At 37.8% G+C, this 20,501-nt stretch overlaps 1 protein-coding gene across 2 annotated transcripts in view; it reads right to left on the reverse strand.

The window, feature by feature from the left end:
* RNLS (renalase, FAD dependent amine oxidase) overlaps positions 1 to 20,501 on the reverse strand; it is a 256,885-nt gene that overhangs the window by 17,113 nt on the left and 219,271 nt on the right. For both annotated transcript variants that reach the window (XM_037047284.1, XM_037047283.1), the window contains exon 6: positions 10,136 to 10,311. In XM_037047284.1, the coding sequence (XP_036903179.1) occupies positions 10,136 to 10,311 (176 nt within the window). The remainder of the gene's footprint in view (positions 1 to 10,135; positions 10,312 to 20,501) is intronic.

Raw genomic sequence — 20,501 nt, forward strand, 5'->3', positions numbered from 1 at the left:
CTTTCACTTCGATAATGCTTCTGAGATTCACTCAGGCCAGTGCAAATATTAGTAGTTTCATTTTATTACTGAGCAGTTTTCATTGCTGGATGTCTAACAGGTTGTTCATTTACCAGGTGATGAATATTCAGGTTATTTCCAGTTTGGGGCAATTATTAATAAAGTTGCTGGAAACATTTGCAAATAGGACTTAATGTGGATATATGCCTTTACTTCTCTTGGGCAAATCCCTAAGAGTAACTTTGCTGGGTCATATGGTTAGTATACATTTAATTTTGTAAGAGACTATGAACCTGTCTCTCCAAGGGGCTGTGCCATTTTGCATTCTCGTGGTGACACGTGAGAACTCAGTGGTTCCACACATTTGCTCGTATTCGGCATCTTCACAGCTTTTGATCTGAGCCATTCTAGTAGGTGCGTCATAGTCCTCACTGTAGTTTTAATTTACAGTCCCTCAGTGACCAATGATGTGCAGCATTTTTATTGTCATCTGCCTCTCTTCTTTTATTGTGTGTGGTAAAATACACACAACACAAAATTTTTTGTTACTAATAGCCCCTGACAAATACTTACCTGCTTTCTGTCTCCATGAATTTGCCTATTCTGGATATTTTATGTAAATGAAATCATTCAAGAAACCAGCTTTTGTGTCTGGTTTCTTTCATTTAGGATAATGTTTTGAAGGTTCATCCATGGCATAGCATGCGTTCATACTTCATTGCTTTTTTCTCCTTCAGATGTTTAATAGGTGCATTTCTATACCATCTCCCATGGCTCTTGTTATTAGAAAGACATCAAACACACATTTCCCATATAATAATAATTTTTTTTTAAACTGACCTTAATTTATTTCTTTTTATGGCTAATATTTCATTTAATAGGTATTCCACATTTTGTTTATCCATTCATCAGTTGATGACCAATTAGTTTTTCCCCACCTTTGGCTGTTGTGAATAGTGCTGCTATATTTACCTATATGCTCTAAATGCTCTAAATACACATTTTTTGTTGAACAAATGTTTTTTAGTGCTTTTGGGTACACACCTAGGAGTGGAATAGCTTGGTCATATTATAATTGTAGGTTTAGCTTATTGAGAGACTGCCGAACTGTTTACTACAGTGTCTGAATCATTGCACATATCCTGCAAGGTACAAGAATTCCATTTTGTCAACTTCAACAGCATTTGTTCTTTTACTTTTTCTTTTTTAAATTATAGCCATCCTAGTGGGTGTGAAGTGGTATCTGACTGTGGTTTTAATTTGCATTTTTAAATGTTTAGTGGCATTGGGCATCTTTTTTGTATGTTAGTTGACCATTTACATCTCTTCTTTAGAGAAATGCCTATTCAAGTCCTTTGCCCATTTTAAAAACTGGATTTCTTTTTTGCTGTTGAGTTAAAGAGTTCTTTATATAGTCTTGATGGTGAACCCTTCTCAGGAAGTGATTCACAAATATCTTCTCCCATTCTATGGGTTGTCTTTTCACATTCTTGATAATTTTCATGAAGTCTAAAATGCCTATTTTTTCTTGTTGCTTATGTTTTTGGTGTTACATCTAAGAAACCACTGCAAAATACAAAACTATGAAGATTCACTCCTATGTTCTCTTCTGGGAATTTTATATTCTTAGCTTGTATATTTAAGTTTTCAACCTAATTTGGGTGAACTTTTTTGCATGCAGTGTGAGATGAGTCTGACTTCACTCTTCTGTATGTGGATATCCAGCTGTCCCAGCACTGTATGTTGAAGACACTGTGTTTTTTCTCCCATTGTATGTTTTTGGGAAGGCTGTCAGAAATCAACTGACCATTATATGGGTTTATTTCTGGTCTCTTGATTCTATTCTATTGATCTATAGATCTGTTCTTATGCTTTTACCTTATTGTTTTGACTATGGTAGCTTTATAGTAAGTTTGCAAACCAAAAAAATGTGAGTCCTCCAACTTTGTGATTTTTCATGAGTATTTTGGCTATGTGGGGTCCCTTGTGATCACCTTTTCCACTTTTTCAAATGCCATTGGGATTTTGATAGAGACTGAGATACATCTGTATATTATTGGGTAATATTGCCATCTTAAAAATATTAAGTATTCCAATCTATGAATATGAGATGTCTTTTCATTGAAGTTGTCTTTGATTTCTTTCAGCAATGTTTTGAATAACAGTTTGTCCATTTGCCAGAAAAAATATTCAGATTGTTTTCAGTTTTCATTATAGAACTCTTACAATACCATGGTTAAAATTACATCTTTTTAAAGTGAAGTAATCTTAATTCAAAAGAATATACACATCCCTATGTTCATTGCAGCATTATTTACAATAGCCAAGATATGGAAGTGCCCATCAATAGACAAGTGGATAAAAAATACTGTGATACATACATACAACAGAATATTACTTGGCCATGAAAAAGAATAAACTCTTACCATTTGCAGCACTATGGATAGACCTAGAGGGTATTATGCTTAGTGAAATAAGTCAGTCAGAAAAAGACAAATAAGGCATGGTTTCACTTACATGTATAACATAAAGAATAAAATAAACAAAATTGAAACAGATTCATAGACATAGAGTGGACTGGTGGTTGCCAGAGGGGAGGAAGGTTAAATGACCGTATAAAAGGGGTGGAGAAATTAAGAAATACAAGCATGTAAAGGCATGTAAAGGCATGTAAAGTAGAGCATGGGGAATGTAGTCAATAATATTGCAATAACTAAGTACGGTGCCAGGTGGGTACTGAAAACATCAAGGAAAATACTTTGTGAAGTATATGATTGTATAATTCCTATGCTGTATACCTGAAACCAGTACAAAATAGTATTGGAAGTACACTATAATTGAAAATTTAAAATTAAACTTAAAAAATAAAGTGAAGTACTCTTTCAAGTATTTTGCCCATTTTAAAATAATTGGAACTTTTTTTTCTTATTACTGATTTGTGAGAGTTTTTATATGTTCTAGACACTAGTCTTTTATCAGATATATGTTTTTCAAATATTTTCTCTAAGTCTGTGGTTTGTCTTTTCATTTTTGAAAATAGTGTCTTTCAAAGACATTGTTTTTAATTTTAATTAATTGGGCTTAATTAAGCCCAGTTTATCAATTTATCCTTTTATGGTTTATACTTTGCATCCTATCTAAGAAATGTTTGCCAAACCCACGAGCATAAAAATTTTCTCCTATGTTTTCATCTAGAAGTTTTATAGTTTAAGGTTTTTTCATTCAGGCTTATGATCCATGTTTGGTTAATTTTTGTACACTGCATGCAACACAGGCTTTTGACTCTAAACTGACATGTTCCAGTTTCTATTCTGCTGGTTGCTAGTTGCATAACATTAAACAAAACATTCAACATGATCCTTAGTTAAAGCAAAGATGGTAATATTTACTTCCTGGTCTGTCAGAGTTGTTGTAAGGATCAAATGAAAAAAGAGTACAAAAGTGCTTTCTAAAATCAGAGTATGAATGTTAACTATTATTATTTTTAGCTGACAGCAGTAACAGTGATCGTGTAGGATCGTGTCATAGTTGGGAGAAAGCCAGAACTCAAATAGTTACCAGCAGTAGAGTAAGGTGTTTAAAAGCACTAGCTTTTAATTAGACCTGCATTTGAACTCCAGTTTTGCCACCCTCTGGAGGAAGAACCTCACACGAGGTCCTGAGCTCTCTCATTCTTAGCCTTCTTATCCACGCAATGGGGAGAGTGTATAAACTCTACAGGGTGTCTGGAGGATGGAGTTACATACAAAGCCCAATGAGCTACACAGAGTAGGAGATTAATAAATGGCATTTTTGAGACAGAGGATAAATAGATATTGTAGGTAGGTAGTAGGTAGATAGATAGATAGATAGATAGACAGACAGACGACTCTCTAATAAAATAATGATGTGGGATATGGACTGTCATGGTGTATAGAAGTACTAGGAAGGGAGCTGCCTTTGAGTCTTTAGACTCCGGTACAATGTCTGGCACATAGTAGGAGCTCAATACATGGGTGTTAAATGAAAAGATGAATATATATTATAAACTTTTAATGTGAATATAAATAGCTTTTGTCAACTGAAATTTTTTTTTTGCTTTTTGGGGGGGTTATATCATATTATTGATCTCTAGGTAGAACAAGTAGATTGCACTTTTGCATAATCGGGTTAGAATAGGACCTCTTCTTCTTATGGTGTCCAGTCCATGTAACAGCCATCATCCAGTTTTAAGTAGTGATATTGGGTACAGATGAATGTATATAACATTTGTTTTGGAAAGGTAACACAGACTCCTTTCAAAGTTTTCTATAAAGTAGTGCTGTTCAAAATAATTAGTTTTCCTGAACAAGTGTGATACTGACTACATAGCAGGGTAAGTCCCATGAGTACTTGAGTAAAACGATTTAATCAAATGTATATGTGTTAAAACACTTTATAGCACATATAATATGAGATTTTGTGAAAAGGGGAAATACGTACCCATAAAACTTCAGTTAATCTATGACTGTACATCCCGGATTCAATGACCAGAATTTCTCAGCTGATGATCTCACACATATGCAGCTACCTCGTAATAAGCTGAAGTAACTAGTTAATTACGTGCAAGTTACAAAGAAGTGGGAGATTACTCCGTGGATTGCTTAGGACTGACACCCATTATGTTTCCTGCTGTTGATGGATTGGGTCATGCCAAAGTCCACTGATCCCAAAAGGCCTGTTTTGGCTCTTTATAACTTACTGTGATCGTATAGCACATAGGCGAGAGTGCTCATGGCCATAATTTCATGCCAGGAAATGTTGACTCATGGCATAAATGTGTTGAATTTACCAAACACTGGAAAATGTGCAAGTTAGTTTAGGAATGAATGGCAAGAAGCTGAAAAATCTATTAGCTTAAAAAAAAAACCTCAAGTGAGAAGAGTTGCTTGTGTCCAGAAGAGATCTACCATTTTTATCTCACTTTGTTGTTATATTATTCAACAGTCCTTGTGGTATGACTAAGTGTCATAGCTTCTGGCATTGAAGCAGTCCTTCTGAAACATCTCTGTTAAGAACACTCTCTCATTCATTTTAACTACTAATGCGATGGGGTAGGTTCAGTTGTTACCATTTACAGACTGGGTTCTTGAAGTTTAGAGTTGCCATTCAGTTCACTCAAAGGCATACAGAGAGACAAGGTTTGGACCAAAGTCTGTCTGACTCTGAAGTTCAAGATCATAATCACAGCACACTATTAAAAATCCAGGAATTATTAATACAAATGTAGGAAAAAAGACAGGGCTGGTGGCAGAATAACCCCCCGCCCCGAAAAAGGCATGATTTTATTGAGGAAATAAACTACTGACCAACATAACTACTATTTTAACTTAAACACAGTTACTGGCTTTCAAAGTCAAGAAGACCACATGTTTAAATACACAATGATGCACTGGTCAATGTCCTTTAGGGGTACCAGTTTTACCTGCTTTTAGATTCAGCCTAACAGCCACATTAAAACAGATAAATACAAACAGCTATGCTTCTTTAGTTACTGCTATAAAACATTTGAAAAATTATCAAGGTTGAGCATCCATTTTGTTAAAAAGATTTAAGTCCAAATGACTTTGATTGTTCCCAAAACGTTAAATTCAAGGTCAAATTTCAATGATCTGATGCAACTGATAATATGCTGAAGAATACATGTCAGTTTCTGAAAGAAATGCTCCATTTTAGTGAAATAAAAGTGCAGCTTATCAAGGCAACTAACTACTTTGAAAGTGACAGTCCTTTGTGGTTATAATTTTGGTATATTCCTATAATCAGAAAGCAGGTTACTGCTTTCCAGTTCCTATCTACCTACAAGAAGAATATGAGGAAAATAAAATAGAAGATGCATAGAAAGAGAAAGAAAAAATGAAATTACCAATCACCACCTGACCTTCCAATCCTGAAATTAGACATAATTACCCACCAGAAATTAATCTCATGGGGGAATAAAATATTTCAATAAGTATATGGGTGGTCTCAGGCTGTCCTCTGTACACTGCCTCCTCTCCCACCAAACACAAATTGCTAAGAAAAATTCTGGCCTTACATCAGCGCATATTTCCTTCTTTCTCTTTTATTCTTTCTAACTCCTAGAGAGTTCTATGCTGACTGAGGTATTCAGGTGAGGAAGACCTGAGGAAGTCAAAGTGGAGAATTTGCATTGGAAAGGGCAAAGACCTTTGGAGGAAAGAAAGGATAGAGTCAAAAGTGGAGCACATGGCCCAGTTGAGTGTGGCTCAGTTGGTTGGAGCATCATTCAGTACACGAGAGGATTGGGGGTTCAATTCCTGGTTAGGGTATACGCCTAGGTTGTGGGTCTGATCCCCACTGGGGTGTGTATGAAAGGCAACCAATAGATGTTTCTCTCTCACATTGATTCAATTCAATGTATCACAGCCTAGGCATCAAGTTATAGTAACTGGATAAATATTTATTTTTTATTTTTTAAAGGTTTTATATATTTATTTTTAGAGAGAGGGGAAGGGAAGGAGAAAGAGAGGCAGAGAAACATCAATGTGTGGTTGCCTCTCGAGTGCCTCCTACTGAGGACCTGGCCTGCAACCCAAGCATGTGACCTGATTGGGAATTGAACCAGCAACTCTTTGGTTCAGAGGCCCATGCTCAATCCACTGAGCCACACCAGCCAGGGCCTAGATAAACATTTAAATTATGGAAAGCAAATGGGGGCTAAAGGGAGGAAAATCTGTCATTGCTTTGCTAAATTTGTTTGCACCACCGATTTATTTGAATCCCAAATGGGAGGCACAGGGCACCTCCCAAGTCTTTCAACACGTCTTCTTTCTTCATCTGCCTCTTTCCTCCCTTAAGGGCAACTCCCACAAGAATGCATTGTTATCTTACTCAGGACAAAAAAATCTGAGTGTCTTAGGAGTGGCCTCGAACAAATATTAGCCTCTAGGGTTCTATGAGCAGAGCACTAGCCTTGTCGTAGGAATTTGTTGAATACATGAGTAACCAAATGAATAAACGAAATATCTTTCACCCCACGCCCTGCTGCCAATGTGGTATGTAACATTAGGGGTGGCACTGGGTGTGGAAGAACATTGGGATACAAGAAACTGACCCCTACTTTCCCACCCCCTGCCACAATATGCCCTTATCTTTCTTTTTCAGACAGCAATCATTTCCTTTGAGTGCCTTCAGCCTTAAAGGACTGATGCTCTCCCCAGAAGTTTTATGACCGGAGTGGAAGATATTGCCTCATAAAGGATAATGGGGAGATTATCCTGGATTATCCAGGTGAGCCCAATGTAACCATAGGGTCCTTAAAGAACAAGTGAGGCAGAAGAATAGGTCAGAATGAAGTAATGTGAGGAGCACTTGACCCACTGGTACTGGCTCTGAAGATGGCAGCAGGGAAATGTGAAGGAATGTCAAGCCAAGGAATGTGAAGTTTTTGGAAAATACAAAGGCAAGAACATGGATTCTCTCCTAGAACCTACACAGGAAGAAACATAGCTCTACTGACACCTTGATTTCAATGAGACCCACCATGAACTCACGAACTCCAGAACTGTAAGATAATAAATTTATGTTGTTTTAAGCCATCAAACTTGTGTTAATAGGAAACAGCGTCAGCGAAGAGGAAAGAGAGGGTCAGTGAAATGGAGTAAAGGACTCAAGAGGCAGATAGACTGGTTTTCTCATTACTAGCCGATGGGCCTTGGAGAATTTATTTCATGCCTACGAGGCTTTGTTTTCCTTGTTGCTGCACTTCGTTAAAACTAGCAATCTTTAAGCCTACATTTGATTTTAAGTGAGATCACATCTTGGCATTGCCCAGCTCCAGGGGGCCCACACTGTGGGTGCTCATCACTGCTATCTCCCTTTCTCTTCTTCGTCCAACACTGTGGTCACTGGGTGCCGGGATGCAGTGTGGGGATCACAAGAAGAAAAAAGAAAAAAAGAAAATGAGTGTGGATAAAAAATTAAGTCTGAGGGGTCTAGAAATGGGAATCTATACCATTGCTGCTTGGAGCATGGATGGCAGTAGTTCTGTGGTCTCCCCAGGATTTCATAAAATAAGGGTGTGAAGGTCAAAGAGAAAAAAGGAAGGGGTAGAGTGTGAAAAGTAGGAGAAGATTTGGGTAAAACAAGACTGGGTGGAGAAAAAGGAAGAAAACATAGGGTGGAACCCAGGCTGGAAAAAAAGATGTGTGGAATCTCCCGTGCAAGGGGACTGCACCGCTAATCAGAAATATAAGAAAAACGTCAAAATCAGTTGTTCGTTCCTCTTTCTTTTTTCAGGTCCTCGTTTCTACCCCATTCTCCTCTTCAGTTTAAGCACCACATTAGAATTTATTCACATGCAAACATTATGAATTACAAAGGTAGATCATGGGTCCTGGATGGCAAGAGAAGAGGGGTGTCTATATTTATGTCACATTCAAAGATTAAAGTGGACGTTTTAAAAACACTGAAGAAATGTTCTCTTGGGAGTAATAACTGAGACCTAGTTAAATGTCATAGGGCCTCTGAACCCGTTTGTTTAGTTTTCTAAGCTGATGTGAGGGACTATCTATACCTATCTAGCTAGCTCGCTAGCTAGCTATCATCTACCGAGCTATCATCTCACAACACAGGTAAGATCTCTGCTACCAACAACAGTGCTGTGTTCTGCAGAATGATGCTCAAGGTACTATGACAAGTACATGAGTGGTGGAAAATGCAAACGTCTAAAGTTGAATGACAACTCTTCCTTCTCAGGCTTTGTAGCCAATACAGATTTCATGACTACAGAGCTGTAAACGTACTGGAATAATTTCAAGAGAGACCATCCAAACTGTCACAAAAATCACTGCTAGAGTTTGGATGCACTCTGTTCAAACATTTTTTTAATTAAAATTTGTGATTTTGCACAACTTTGAATAGGTCATCTTGTAGTAAGTTCCCATCTATTCCTACAGCACAGTGAATTTTAGGAAATAAGTAGATTTTAAGTCATATTTTTGATTTATTACATTATGTTAAGGAAGTCACAGAAAAAAACAAATCGTTCTTTAAAGGAATATTTATAAACTGCAAAGTGACTTGCTGTGTAATAGATATAGCTTCATATTATATCAGAAGATTATTTCCCTGACTTTTTCAAGTCAACCTAAAACTGAGTTAAATGTCACTTAAAGACATTAGCTGTTGAGATTTTCCTATGCTTTTAAAAGGAAAAAGTCATTTTCTAAAGTGACCCTGACATGTGTAAGTAAATATTTTCCCCAAAGTTTTACTGTATAATTTACCTTGAGAGGATAGGAGTAAACGCATAGGCCTGCAGCAATTTTAGGAAGTAATTTACAATTTCCCATTTCCTCTGATTTTGGAAATCCCTTTAAAACACACAAAATCTGCTGCGATTTCTCACAGCGCCACTTTTTCTAAAGGCTTCACAGCTTAGATAACCAATAGCCCCAGGGGCTGGCGAATTTTAGGGAAAGATAGACAACCCTCTGTGTCCTTCTGCCCTTTGCTCCACTGTCCCCAAATAACTTCACAACCAAGTTTACAGATCAAAAGGCTTTTTCTAGGAATACTCACAAACTTCTACTGAAATAGGCAGAGGCCTTCAGAAAAGTCAACATTTACTTAGTGTTAAAGAGCTTTAAGTTTGAACTGTAGTGAGATCAGCAGGTTTATCTAACCCTGAAAACGGCCGAACTAGCTGATCTGTGCTGGTATTCATCTTTCTCCAGCAAGGAGCTCTGCTGACGGCAGTCAGAACTGAAGTGGGAACTAATAAAAACGAAAACTGCGGCGGCAAAATACACTTATGAGGTTAATTTGACGTATTGCAAAAATCGGGGAGGTTATAGTGGTTTCTACATAACCACAGTACTGATTTAGAAAAACCCCAGGGAAACAGCTGCGTTTTGACATGTAACTTGCCTTGCTTGCATAGGAAACCCTGGATTTTCAGGGTGTATGTTTTGAGATGCTAAAGTTTAAACGCTAAGTTGGGGAAAATTGTATGCATCTCTTATTGGGAAATCACAGGATAATAAAACCTGCAGAAGTTTATACTTACGCGTTAGGCAAAGGAGGAGAAAAAGTAAAGTCAGTTCTGCTGACCTGTGAGGAAAACTGTGCTTGTACTACTGGATTCCATGATTACCTGTGAATGTCTCCATTTCTGGCATTTGGTAGCAACTGGCTGAGGCAAGCCTGGCAAAACGCTCTCCAGCTGCTGGAAGATTAACTCCTGCACGGCCTCCTCGCTGTGTTCCAAGTGTGCAACTCCAAATGCAACAGTGGTGTGAATCACGAGGGAAGGCCCGACTGCTGCTGATGCTAACATACAAGGAACATAAAGATACATTTTAAGAGGGTAACACGGTAGGGTCTCTCAGCATCTCAATGCAGATTTAAGACTTGATTACCATAAACAGACAATAAATTGAGGGAAAACAGATCCTAATCTTTGAAGCATAAAACTAGGCTATTTCTTTTTTTTTATATTTTTATTGTATTTATCTTTAGAGAGGAAGGGAAGGAGAGAGGAAGAGAAACATCAATGTATGGTTGCTTCTCGTGCATCCCCTGCAGGGAACTGGCTCCTGCTGGAAACTGGCCTGCAACCCAAGCATGTGCCCTGACTGGGAATAAACTAGGCTATTTCTGAAATTAAAAATCAAGCTTCTCTGAAGAGGAGGAGAAATTCATGATATATTTTAGAGAATAAATTTCTAGGTCTTTCTAAAGAATGGGAAGGGAGGGCACCTAATACATACTGCCTTGGGTATAATCAAATTCATTTATATGTTCATCTTCTCTCATCCGCTCAATTATAAACTCTTCTGGGCAGGAACCATTTCTTATATATAGTCCATATTCTCCTTAAATTCAAAGAACAAAGCACATGTTCAAGAAATACTTATTTGTTTTTTTTGTTAAATGGGTTACAAAACCTTTTGTTGAAATTGTTAAATGTTAGAATAGAATACCTTTACCATTTAAAAAAAAATCAAGTTTCTCTCTAAAAACAGGCTTGATTTTCTAACAGTTTCCTTTATCTCTTAAGTAGCATTAAAATAAAAGTCTGCCTCACTTACAACATGGAATTCCTTTCCAGTTTTGTTTGCCATTGCATTTTTTTGCTGTATTTCACAATTACAAATAATGAATGTCTGCTTCGTATCTTTGACTCTTTAGCAGAATATAGGAAAATCAAATAAAATTCAAAGTTGAAAGCAAAGCGACTGAGGCATTTATAAAAGACAGACTTGGCAGGCATGTTAACAAGAGTTTGCCTGCTATTCTTGTTTGCTTGAATCGTGCAGAGGAGAAAGTTGAGGGAAAACGATAAGAGATCGGAAATGCATGAAATGGTAGCAAGAAATTGGTGCTCCCTCCTGCTGAGAGAAAACAACATTAAATCTTGTGAGGTACTGACAGGGGTTGGCAAACCTGATTCTGAAAATTCTTTAATTTGGGATTCTAAAGACAATGATCTACTTGAGGCAGGTATGTATAATTTTACACAGGAAAAAATTGAACAACATATGCCACCTAACCTCTGCACTGCAAGGCTTTTTGGATTTTACATAAAGTCAGAATGTTAGGTTTTATTAAATAAGATCATGGTGCATGTGAAGTGCTTGGCATTTCCTGGGACAGAGTAGGTGCTTCTTAAATATAAGCTATGGGATGGAAACAATCAAGCTGATCTATATACGGGAAAAGTTCCCATGATGTTGCCCAAATGATAGGTATGAGTTATTTTTTGTAAAATACTTCATTTTCCCATTGCTTTCTGCTCTGAGAAGCCTTGATTATGAATTTGACACAACGTCACAAGGGAAGAGCATCTCAAAATGCTGTAAGCATTTTAAAATAGAGTGCTTTCCAATATATGTGGGGTGGGAGTTGGGATTTCAGAGCATGTTCAGTGAATGCAACGGTGAGGGGATTGTCCACTGTTTTCACAGCACCTGGAATGACTTGAAAGCATAAATCGAGGGGCCATCTCTTTGAATGTTCAAGGTTTAACCTGTCAGTGTAGACTGTATAGGGCACCACACAGAGGGAAGGGCCAAGGAGTGCAAAATCTCAAATTCTTTCCCTGAATCCCACCACAGTGAAATCTATTACATATTTTCGAAAGGAGTTATTGATGCTATTAGTTAATAAATTCAGGGAGGCTTGTTCATAGCAAAGGGGTGTCAATACCACCACTCTTCCACGAGGGGCCAAATCTTCCCAGAGGCAGCGAAAGCTCCTGGGTCAGCAGCACTCTGCAGCAGGAGAGTTGGGGCTCTGAGTTGACTTATCTGTGGCAGGCTTCAGACAAAAAGTGAATGCTATCTGCGTGCTGAGAATCAAGAACTTGCACCGACCCAGCCATTTATTCTAGGGGAACTCATAAAATTACTAAGGGCAGTGATGGTGCATTGCCAGGTTTCTCTCATTTACATTAGCTATCCACTCCAAGGAGAGCAATAAAAAAGGACATTTAAGACTCAAAATGAGACAGTTCTTGCATAACAATGAGAACAACCTAGCTACTTGTTTGTGTTTTTTTTTTACTCAGGTATTTTTTGGAGAATTTAGATTAAAGATTGAATAGCCTCAACCTAAAACAATATGTTTTAAGATAAAGCTCCCCTACCTCCCAAATTAAAGGGTATTTTTAGAAGCAAAAGTTCAAAAATACAAACAGCCAACTAGAGTGTAAATGTGACCAAGATTTGAAAACTGAGCATTATAAATAAAGCCACACATATGTTAATAGGATTCAGCATGTAAATTCAGCATAATCATTATTCCTTGGTCACCGAGAAGGTAATGATTTTATCTTTTTCTTCTTTTTTTTCCAGTTTAACAAGCAATGCACTTTGCTTTTGGCATTTCAAATGTAAAGTTCATAGTAAGTTGACAACTATTTCTGTATGTTGGGAGGTGAGTGGCTTTCTTCAGTAGATATTTGAACCTATCCATCCTTAATAGGTCCGTGGTTTTAGACAGTTTAATCTCCCAGGCTTTGCTTTCTTCCATGAATTAAAAGGGAGTATTACAATTTACCTTATAAGACTGTCACAAGGATTAAATGTCAGGACACATAAAAGCCTTTTTTCAAGTATAAAGTGTTACACAAATGTGAGGCATTTGTAGATAATATTCTTTTTTATCTTTTTGACATCTATGCTGCAGTTAGAGCAGTTTTAGAAAGGAATAGCAGAGTTGACTCCTCTCAAAGTACTCAGATTGATTATGTAACAGAACCACTGGGGTCTACTGCCTACTGCCAGTAAGAACCACAACTCCCAAAGCTAGAGTCTTATGAAAAGGAAAAGAACTATTTATTCAAAAGTTATACAGGTTTAGAATAATGGTGGAATTCTGCTGTTAAATCTCACTCCCTTTAGAAACAAAAAGACACCCATCAACCCACAGTCCTGCCTGCACCACCCTTTTGCCAAACCAGGCCAGTGCGAGGTACCATCTCACAGGAAAAGAATAGAAGCCTGTAGCTTAGCTGGGGAGATTTCTGTCTGTATTCTGGCTCCTTCCAGTCATCTGGGCTCAGCTAGCTAGGCTCTTGCTCTTCGTCTAAAACTCTATCTTCATGGTGGGCTGCTGGGGGGTCCTTCAGCATTCTTTCAAACCACATGGCCAAGACCCCCTTCTCTGCTCCCAAACCTCATGGCTGAGAGACAGAGAGCCTCTCACGGTTCTCCCAATCTCCTTCCCACAGGGTCCAGGGCTCTAGCAAGGCTGAGAGAGAGAGAGAGAGAGAGAGAGAGAGAGAGCACAGCTGCCCCCACACCTGGGTCTAAATCTTGGCATAGATATTCCTCCATAACCCCATTTCTGACTCCTCCCACGCTGGGTTACACCTGCCAGCACTCTGGTTTCTTCTGCCTTTCTTGGCTGCCATTCTTAGTCTGGGCAAGCATAGCCCTGTGATGTAACAGCTGACCACCTTCCTGCTCTGGAGCAGGTGCAGCAAGCCCCTCCAGCCAGGGCTCCAGGTATCACAGGTTGGAGTCATGCCCATCTCTTTGGCTCTGAGCTGGCACAGCTATTTAGCATTACTAAAACGCTGGCCAAGTTCTTTAGATATGTAAAGTAACTTTCAATGGCCTTGTTCTGTTCCCTCATCCCCCAAGCAATAGCTCTGGGGGTTTTCTCCGTTTTGGAGGGGACCTCTAGCTCAGCACCCTGTTACAATTATTCTATTAACTCTCCAGGAAGAGTGTCAAACTGTTTCTGGGTATTGGTACAGGCGTTTTTTGTTTGTTTGTTTTTTTTTATTGTGGTAAAATATACATACCATAAAAATTTCCAGTTTAACCTATTTTAAGTGTGTAGTTCTCTGGCATTAAGTATACTCACACTGTCCTGCAATCATCGCCACCATCCACATCCAGAACTTGGTCTTCTCCAACTGATACTCTATACCCGTTAAACGCTAACCTCTCACACTCCCCTCCCACTAGCCTTTGTCAGTCACCATTCTACCTCAGTCTCTGAATTTGACTCTTCCAGACACTCATATAAGTGGAATCAAACAATATCAGTCAAACAATTTTGTGACTGGCTTATTTCACTTAGCATGATGTTTTCAAGGTTCATCTATTTTGTAGTATATGTCAATTTCTTTTCTTTTTAAGACCACATGATATTGCACTATATGTATATAGCACATCTTGTTCGTGTATTCATCCACAGAAGCAACCTGTGTTGCTCTGACCTTCTGGCTATTGTGATTAATGCTATTGTAAACATGGGTGTGCAAATGCCTGTCTGAGTACCTGCTCTCACTTCTTTTAGGTAAATAGCCAGAACTGGAATTGTTGAATCACATGGTCATTCTATGCTTACATTTTCAAGGAATAACCTTACTCTTTCCCACAGTGGTTACATCACTTTTTCATTCCAACTAGCAAAGCACAAAGGGTCTAATTTCTCCACCTCCTTGCTCACACTTGTTACTTTATTTTATTTTTCATAATAGCCATTCTAACGGTTCTGAAGTAGGGAGAATTTTAGTTTACGGTTTTGGATGGGGGTCCAGACTCTGCAAGGTGATGATAACAATAGCAGCAGCCCTGGCTGTAACAGCAGCATTTTCATCTTGTTAATAGAACACTGAAATACAGAAGACTCTCACTTGAAACACAGTAAAGAGCTATAGACATTACCTATTATCCAAACAGAAACTAAAATTTGTTTTGAAATAAGTACACTAGGTGCCTCAGATCCATGGCCATATTAATTGCAACGTTAACGGGTTAAACTTGCTTTTGTGTGTTGTGTGCCACTGAGTGAGCTCCGACTCCTGGTTTGGGGTCCACAGCGTTCTGTCCTCGACAGCCCAGCTCATGTAGATTCATGACTATGGCTTCTTTTACAGAGCCAATCTGTCTCATATTTGTCTTCCTCTTTTCCTGCTGCCTTCTATTTTTCCATCTCTACTGTCTTTTCCAAAGAAGCTGGCCTTCTCATGATGCCCGAAGCAGGCCAGCTTCAGTTTTGTCGTTTTTGCCTCCAGCGATGTTTCAGGTTTAATTTGCTCCTGGACCCTCATGTTCCCCTTTCTGGTGGTCCAGGGTACCTGTAGAGCTCATCTACAGCACACTATTTCAAATGGATCAACTGTCTTCCTATCTGCCTTCTTTACTGTCCAGCTTTTGTATCTGTTCATAGTAATTGGGAACACAAGGATGCGGATGATCTTTACCCTTGGTTTCTAATGATGCATCTTTGCTCTTGGTAATCTTTCCTAATTCTCTATTACTGCCCTTTTGAGTCTCAGCCTTCTCTTGCTTTCTTGGCTCAGTCTCCACTTGATTCAATGTCTAAACTTGCTTAGTTAAAGACAAATATTGTCATACTAGGTCAAGAAGATAACATCTAAATATATGCTGCTTCTAATAAAATGCATGTTTAAAACAAATCCTAACTCAATTATATGAAGTCACACAATGTGATCTGTATGGTACTTTAAGATTTGTTAAATGGCTTCACACATAGTCAGTTTTCAAGTGTTCCCTGTGCGTGTGAATATAATTTTGTAAAATGATGTTGAATTAACATTTGAAGTCCATTGGAGTAATTTCATTCATTGGGCGGTTCTAAATCAACTAAATTCCCATGAATTTTCTGTGTGCTTGATCAATTACTAAAAATTTTTGCTTTATATTGAAACCATGTTATTAGTTTCCTGCTATTTCCTGATGCTCTTTATGAATATGTTATGAATATCTCTCATTTAGAAGTGTTTTTAACCTTAAAGTTTATTTCTACTTTGTACTTGTTTCACTTTTTCAAAATTTTTTTCTTTTTAAAAATGTGCCTTCTTTTTTGATTCAACAATTTTTACCCCTTATTCCATTCTTTCCCTTTACCAGTTTGGAAATTATATGGCTTGTTTCTATTCTTAGATCACCCACAGATTTAGTCATCCACATAAAGTCAAACATTACCATCTTTGTCCTTCTCCTGCATAATAGAAACACCTTGAAATATTTTCACTCTGATTTTATATACTTCTGTTGTTCAGGATTTACTTCTCCAGTTTTGTTTTAATAAAGTCAGTGTTTGTTTATATTTATCCACGGTCTCTTTCGTGGACGTCACATCTTCTCTCCAGGGTCATTTTCCTTTTTCCCCAAGTATCTTCTTTTGAAGTTCTTTAATGAGTTTCTCATGAAGGAAAACTCTCTCAGTTTTTGTTTCTCTAAAAATGTATTTAATCCTTGTTTATGAAAGATAGTTATCCTCACTATAGAATAATAGATTGAAAATATTTTCTCTTAGCACTTTAAAGAAATTATTCTAATGTAGGCAAGCTTTTAGTGATGCTGTTAAGAAGTCAACTCTTAATTTGCTTGCAGGTTCTATGCAGGTAACTATTCTTTTTTTTTAAAAGATTTTTTATTTATTTTTCTTTAGAGGAGAAGGGAAGGAGAGAGGGAGAGAAACATCAATGTATGGTTGCCTCTGGTATGTCCCCTGCCGGGAACTGGCCTGCAACCCAGGCATGTGCCCTGACTGGGAATCGAACCACGATCATGTGGTTCACAGGCCTGCGCTCAATCCACTGAGCTACACCAGCTAGGGCTAGGTAACTATTCTTTTGTATCTGGATATTGCCATCGTTTTCTCTTTGTCTTTGGTGGTCTACAATTTTACTTTGATATCTTGAGGTTTGAGTTTCTTTTTGTTTACCTTTGACTTCATTGGGTTTTCTGAGTCTGAAGACTCATTTTTGTCAATGATTTTAGAAATTGTTCAGCCATTAGTTCTCCCTATTCTCTATTCTATCTTTATAGAGCTCTAATTAGAGAAACAATGGGTATTCTCATTCTGTCATCACATATTTTGTTCTCTTTTTAATACTTTCCATTTCTGTCTCTGTGCTAGATTCTGTGCATTTCGTCTGATTGACCTTTTAGTTCACTACTCTCCCCACATCTGTGTTTATTTTGGTGTTTAATTTGCCCTTTGAATTTCAAATTTCAATAATTAAATTTTTTATTCATAAAAGTTTTATTTTCCTAATCTTGCATAATCAATTTTGATGGTTGCTTTCTCCCTAGTCATTATGTCAGTGCTCTCTTTTATTTCTTTAAACATAGTCAGTATCTTATATTGGGCGTTTGGTTGTTACAAAATCTGCAGTCCGTATGAGTTTAATTCTGCTTTCTGTTGTTTGGGATGCTCTTACTCTTAATGGTGTGCTGCCTTTTATGTTGTGTGACTTTTTTCCCCCTATTGTGGGCACATGTTCCTACAGAGAGCCTAAAGTTCCTAGGAACTTTATCTGAGAAATTCTTTGAGGCTTAAGCTTAAAGAGTGTTCCTTTGGAGATTTACTTTAGGTTCTGTCAGATGCCTTGGGGCAATATTGCCTGTGACTACTTTAACTAGATTTTTAGAATATACTGGCAGAATAAACTCTGGCACCAAATCTGCCTGAGGGTGAATATGTGGTTTGGCATCTCAGGGGAGACATTTTATTTCTTTTATGTTGTTTTCCACTCCACTCAAAAACATTCAGGCACCCCACTTTCTTCCCCTGCCTGTTAGGATGTATCACATACAGAGAAGTTCTTTAAAGCCATAAAAGTATACCTGTCTGTGCTAAAAGCCTTTAAATACTAAAGGAAAAGGGTGATATTCTTGGAAAATAAAAGTTATCAAAATTAACTCAATATTAAAAATATCAGTATCAACTAAAATATATAAGAGATACTGGAAAAAAGTCAATAAGTAGAAAATGTTTAGGACCTGATTGTTTCGCTTGTGATTTGTTTAAAATTGTCAAGCGAATATAATGTTGGCTGCAGATACACACATCATATTTGCACACACCAACACAGCAAAGTGCAGATTATTCTTCTCTTAAATAATAGATACATTTTTCATATTAACAGGTACAATTGAGAAACACATCATCACAATATGTATTTTAAAAGTCTATTAATATTTAATATCAATTCATAAAAATATACAATATGAAAAAGGTAACTTTCTCAAAGTGAGATAGCATATCTTTCTAAGGCAATGGTTTACACCACATTTTACAATTAAATAATATATATTTTCACAGTAGAATCAGCATAAACCAGGGATGCTTCATAATACCAGTGGTGTTCAATATTGCCCTGGTCAGTGCATTAAGATAAAAAATATAAATGAAGTTTATAATTACTAAAAAAAAGGAAAATCATAGGAGTAAAAACAATAGTGAACTAAAATAAAATCCATCAAATTAGTTAAAAGTTTTTGATATTAAATTTATTTTTCTATATGACAACAATAACTAGCAAGAAAAAAATCTTAATTTTACAGGAGTTTTTTTTAAATTAGAAAAAATAATTCTAAAGGAAAAATAAGGCAATAAGATTATTTAAAATTTTTGAAAAATCAGTGAGTCAAGACTTGCTTTGCCATGTGTTTAAATGCATCAATTAAAACAGCCTGGTATTGGATGACAATACTAGTCAAGAAATCAGAAAAGATACCTCTGGAAAAGTGATCCTAAAATATATAAAACTTTTAGTACAGGAAAACAGAGCAAAGGAGGAAGGTCAATTCTTTACACTGTCCAAGAAAACTTGATATACTGAAAAACATAACTTAGAGTATTCCCATCCCTCTTTTGACCAAATTTGTCACCATGTCTGATTTCTTACTTCTGTAACCATATGAGAAATGTACTTTCTTAGGCCACACAACAAGCTCAAACTCACTGGGACACCCTATTCACATGCAAATACCTCAGACACCTGGTCTACCCAATAAACTTTATTTTTGGCAATATCTACCAAGGGACAAAAGTTAGGTCATCTAGTTGGACAGAAGTTGGGTCTTTCAGAAGACAGAAGTCTAAGGCCAGCTCTAGATTTCATCTCTGACAAGGCAGTAGAGACTAAAGAAACAGGAGTGGCCAACACTATAGCTGCAGGGCAAGAACATCAAAGAATGGGCAAAACGTTTCTGTAATTACTGATTCGATCAAATGAGCAGCACGTGGGTGGCTAGTGCAGTGTCTGGTACAGCGAGAAACTCGGCTGAGGCGCACATGTTAGTGGGGAAGGTGGCACACAAGAAAACAATTAGAGAACCATTATCTGCTAAATGGCATGGTACCAACAGTGTGTGCAAGTGAAGTTTAGGAAACAAATTCATGTGAAGACAGGAACTGGAGAAGGAGTTGAGAGCCACGGTTTGGGGGTGGCAATGCCCAGCTCTCCTTCCTCCCTCTCCCTGGCAGTAGAAGTTGGGGCTGAGTTTCCCTCTCCCTACTCCTGTGGAACTGGCTCCACTATCCTTGCCCTCTAGCCATGAAAGCTCTCATTACAATTTAGCTCTTTCATATGGCTCCAGGGTGCAGCAGCAAATGCAATCAAGAGGAAGCCAATCACATCAGTAAACCCAACAGCAAAAAGAGTTAACTCATCTTCCATGGAAGAATACCTGGGGAAAGAGAAAGAAGAAGACGGGGGAAGGAAAAGGGAGACTGAGACGGAGAGATACGTGCTTCTGGTGTCTCTCTCCCCCCTTCCTCCTCTCCCTAGCAGAGCCAACCCAAACAAGCCTATAGCACTCTGCCATTTGGCACCCCACATCCTTGGCAGTGTGTCTGCTGTTCTGCTTGTCTGCTGCTGGCCCAGAATCAGGAACTAGGCCTCACTATTCAGAGGGACCACCTGCAGGTTTTATTTGCTTTTCAATAATCTCAAACCTATTTCTTATGTATACATTACAGAGGCCAAAATTCATCTACAAGAGGCCTACTCATGTCATGGGCGACTTCATTACTTCCAGTTTTATCTGCAGCAGTGACTTTTGTAGGAAGTATTTATACTCATTCAATATAGTCTCATAGCTTTAACTGAAAAGTAAGGTTCTGACACTGTAAACTTCTGAAATGACAGCATGGGCCAGGCGCAGACAAAAATGGCTTTATTCCTAGTTTTCCCCTTTACTTATTTCATTTTTATCCTATCGTCTTTGAGGAGAAATAGTGAT

This window comes from Sturnira hondurensis, unplaced genomic scaffold, assembly GCF_014824575.4.
Source record: "Sturnira hondurensis isolate 20B ecotype Veracruz unplaced genomic scaffold, ASM1482457v3 Scaffold0005563, whole genome shotgun sequence".
NCBI lineage: Eukaryota > Metazoa > Chordata > Mammalia > Chiroptera > Phyllostomidae > Sturnira > Sturnira hondurensis.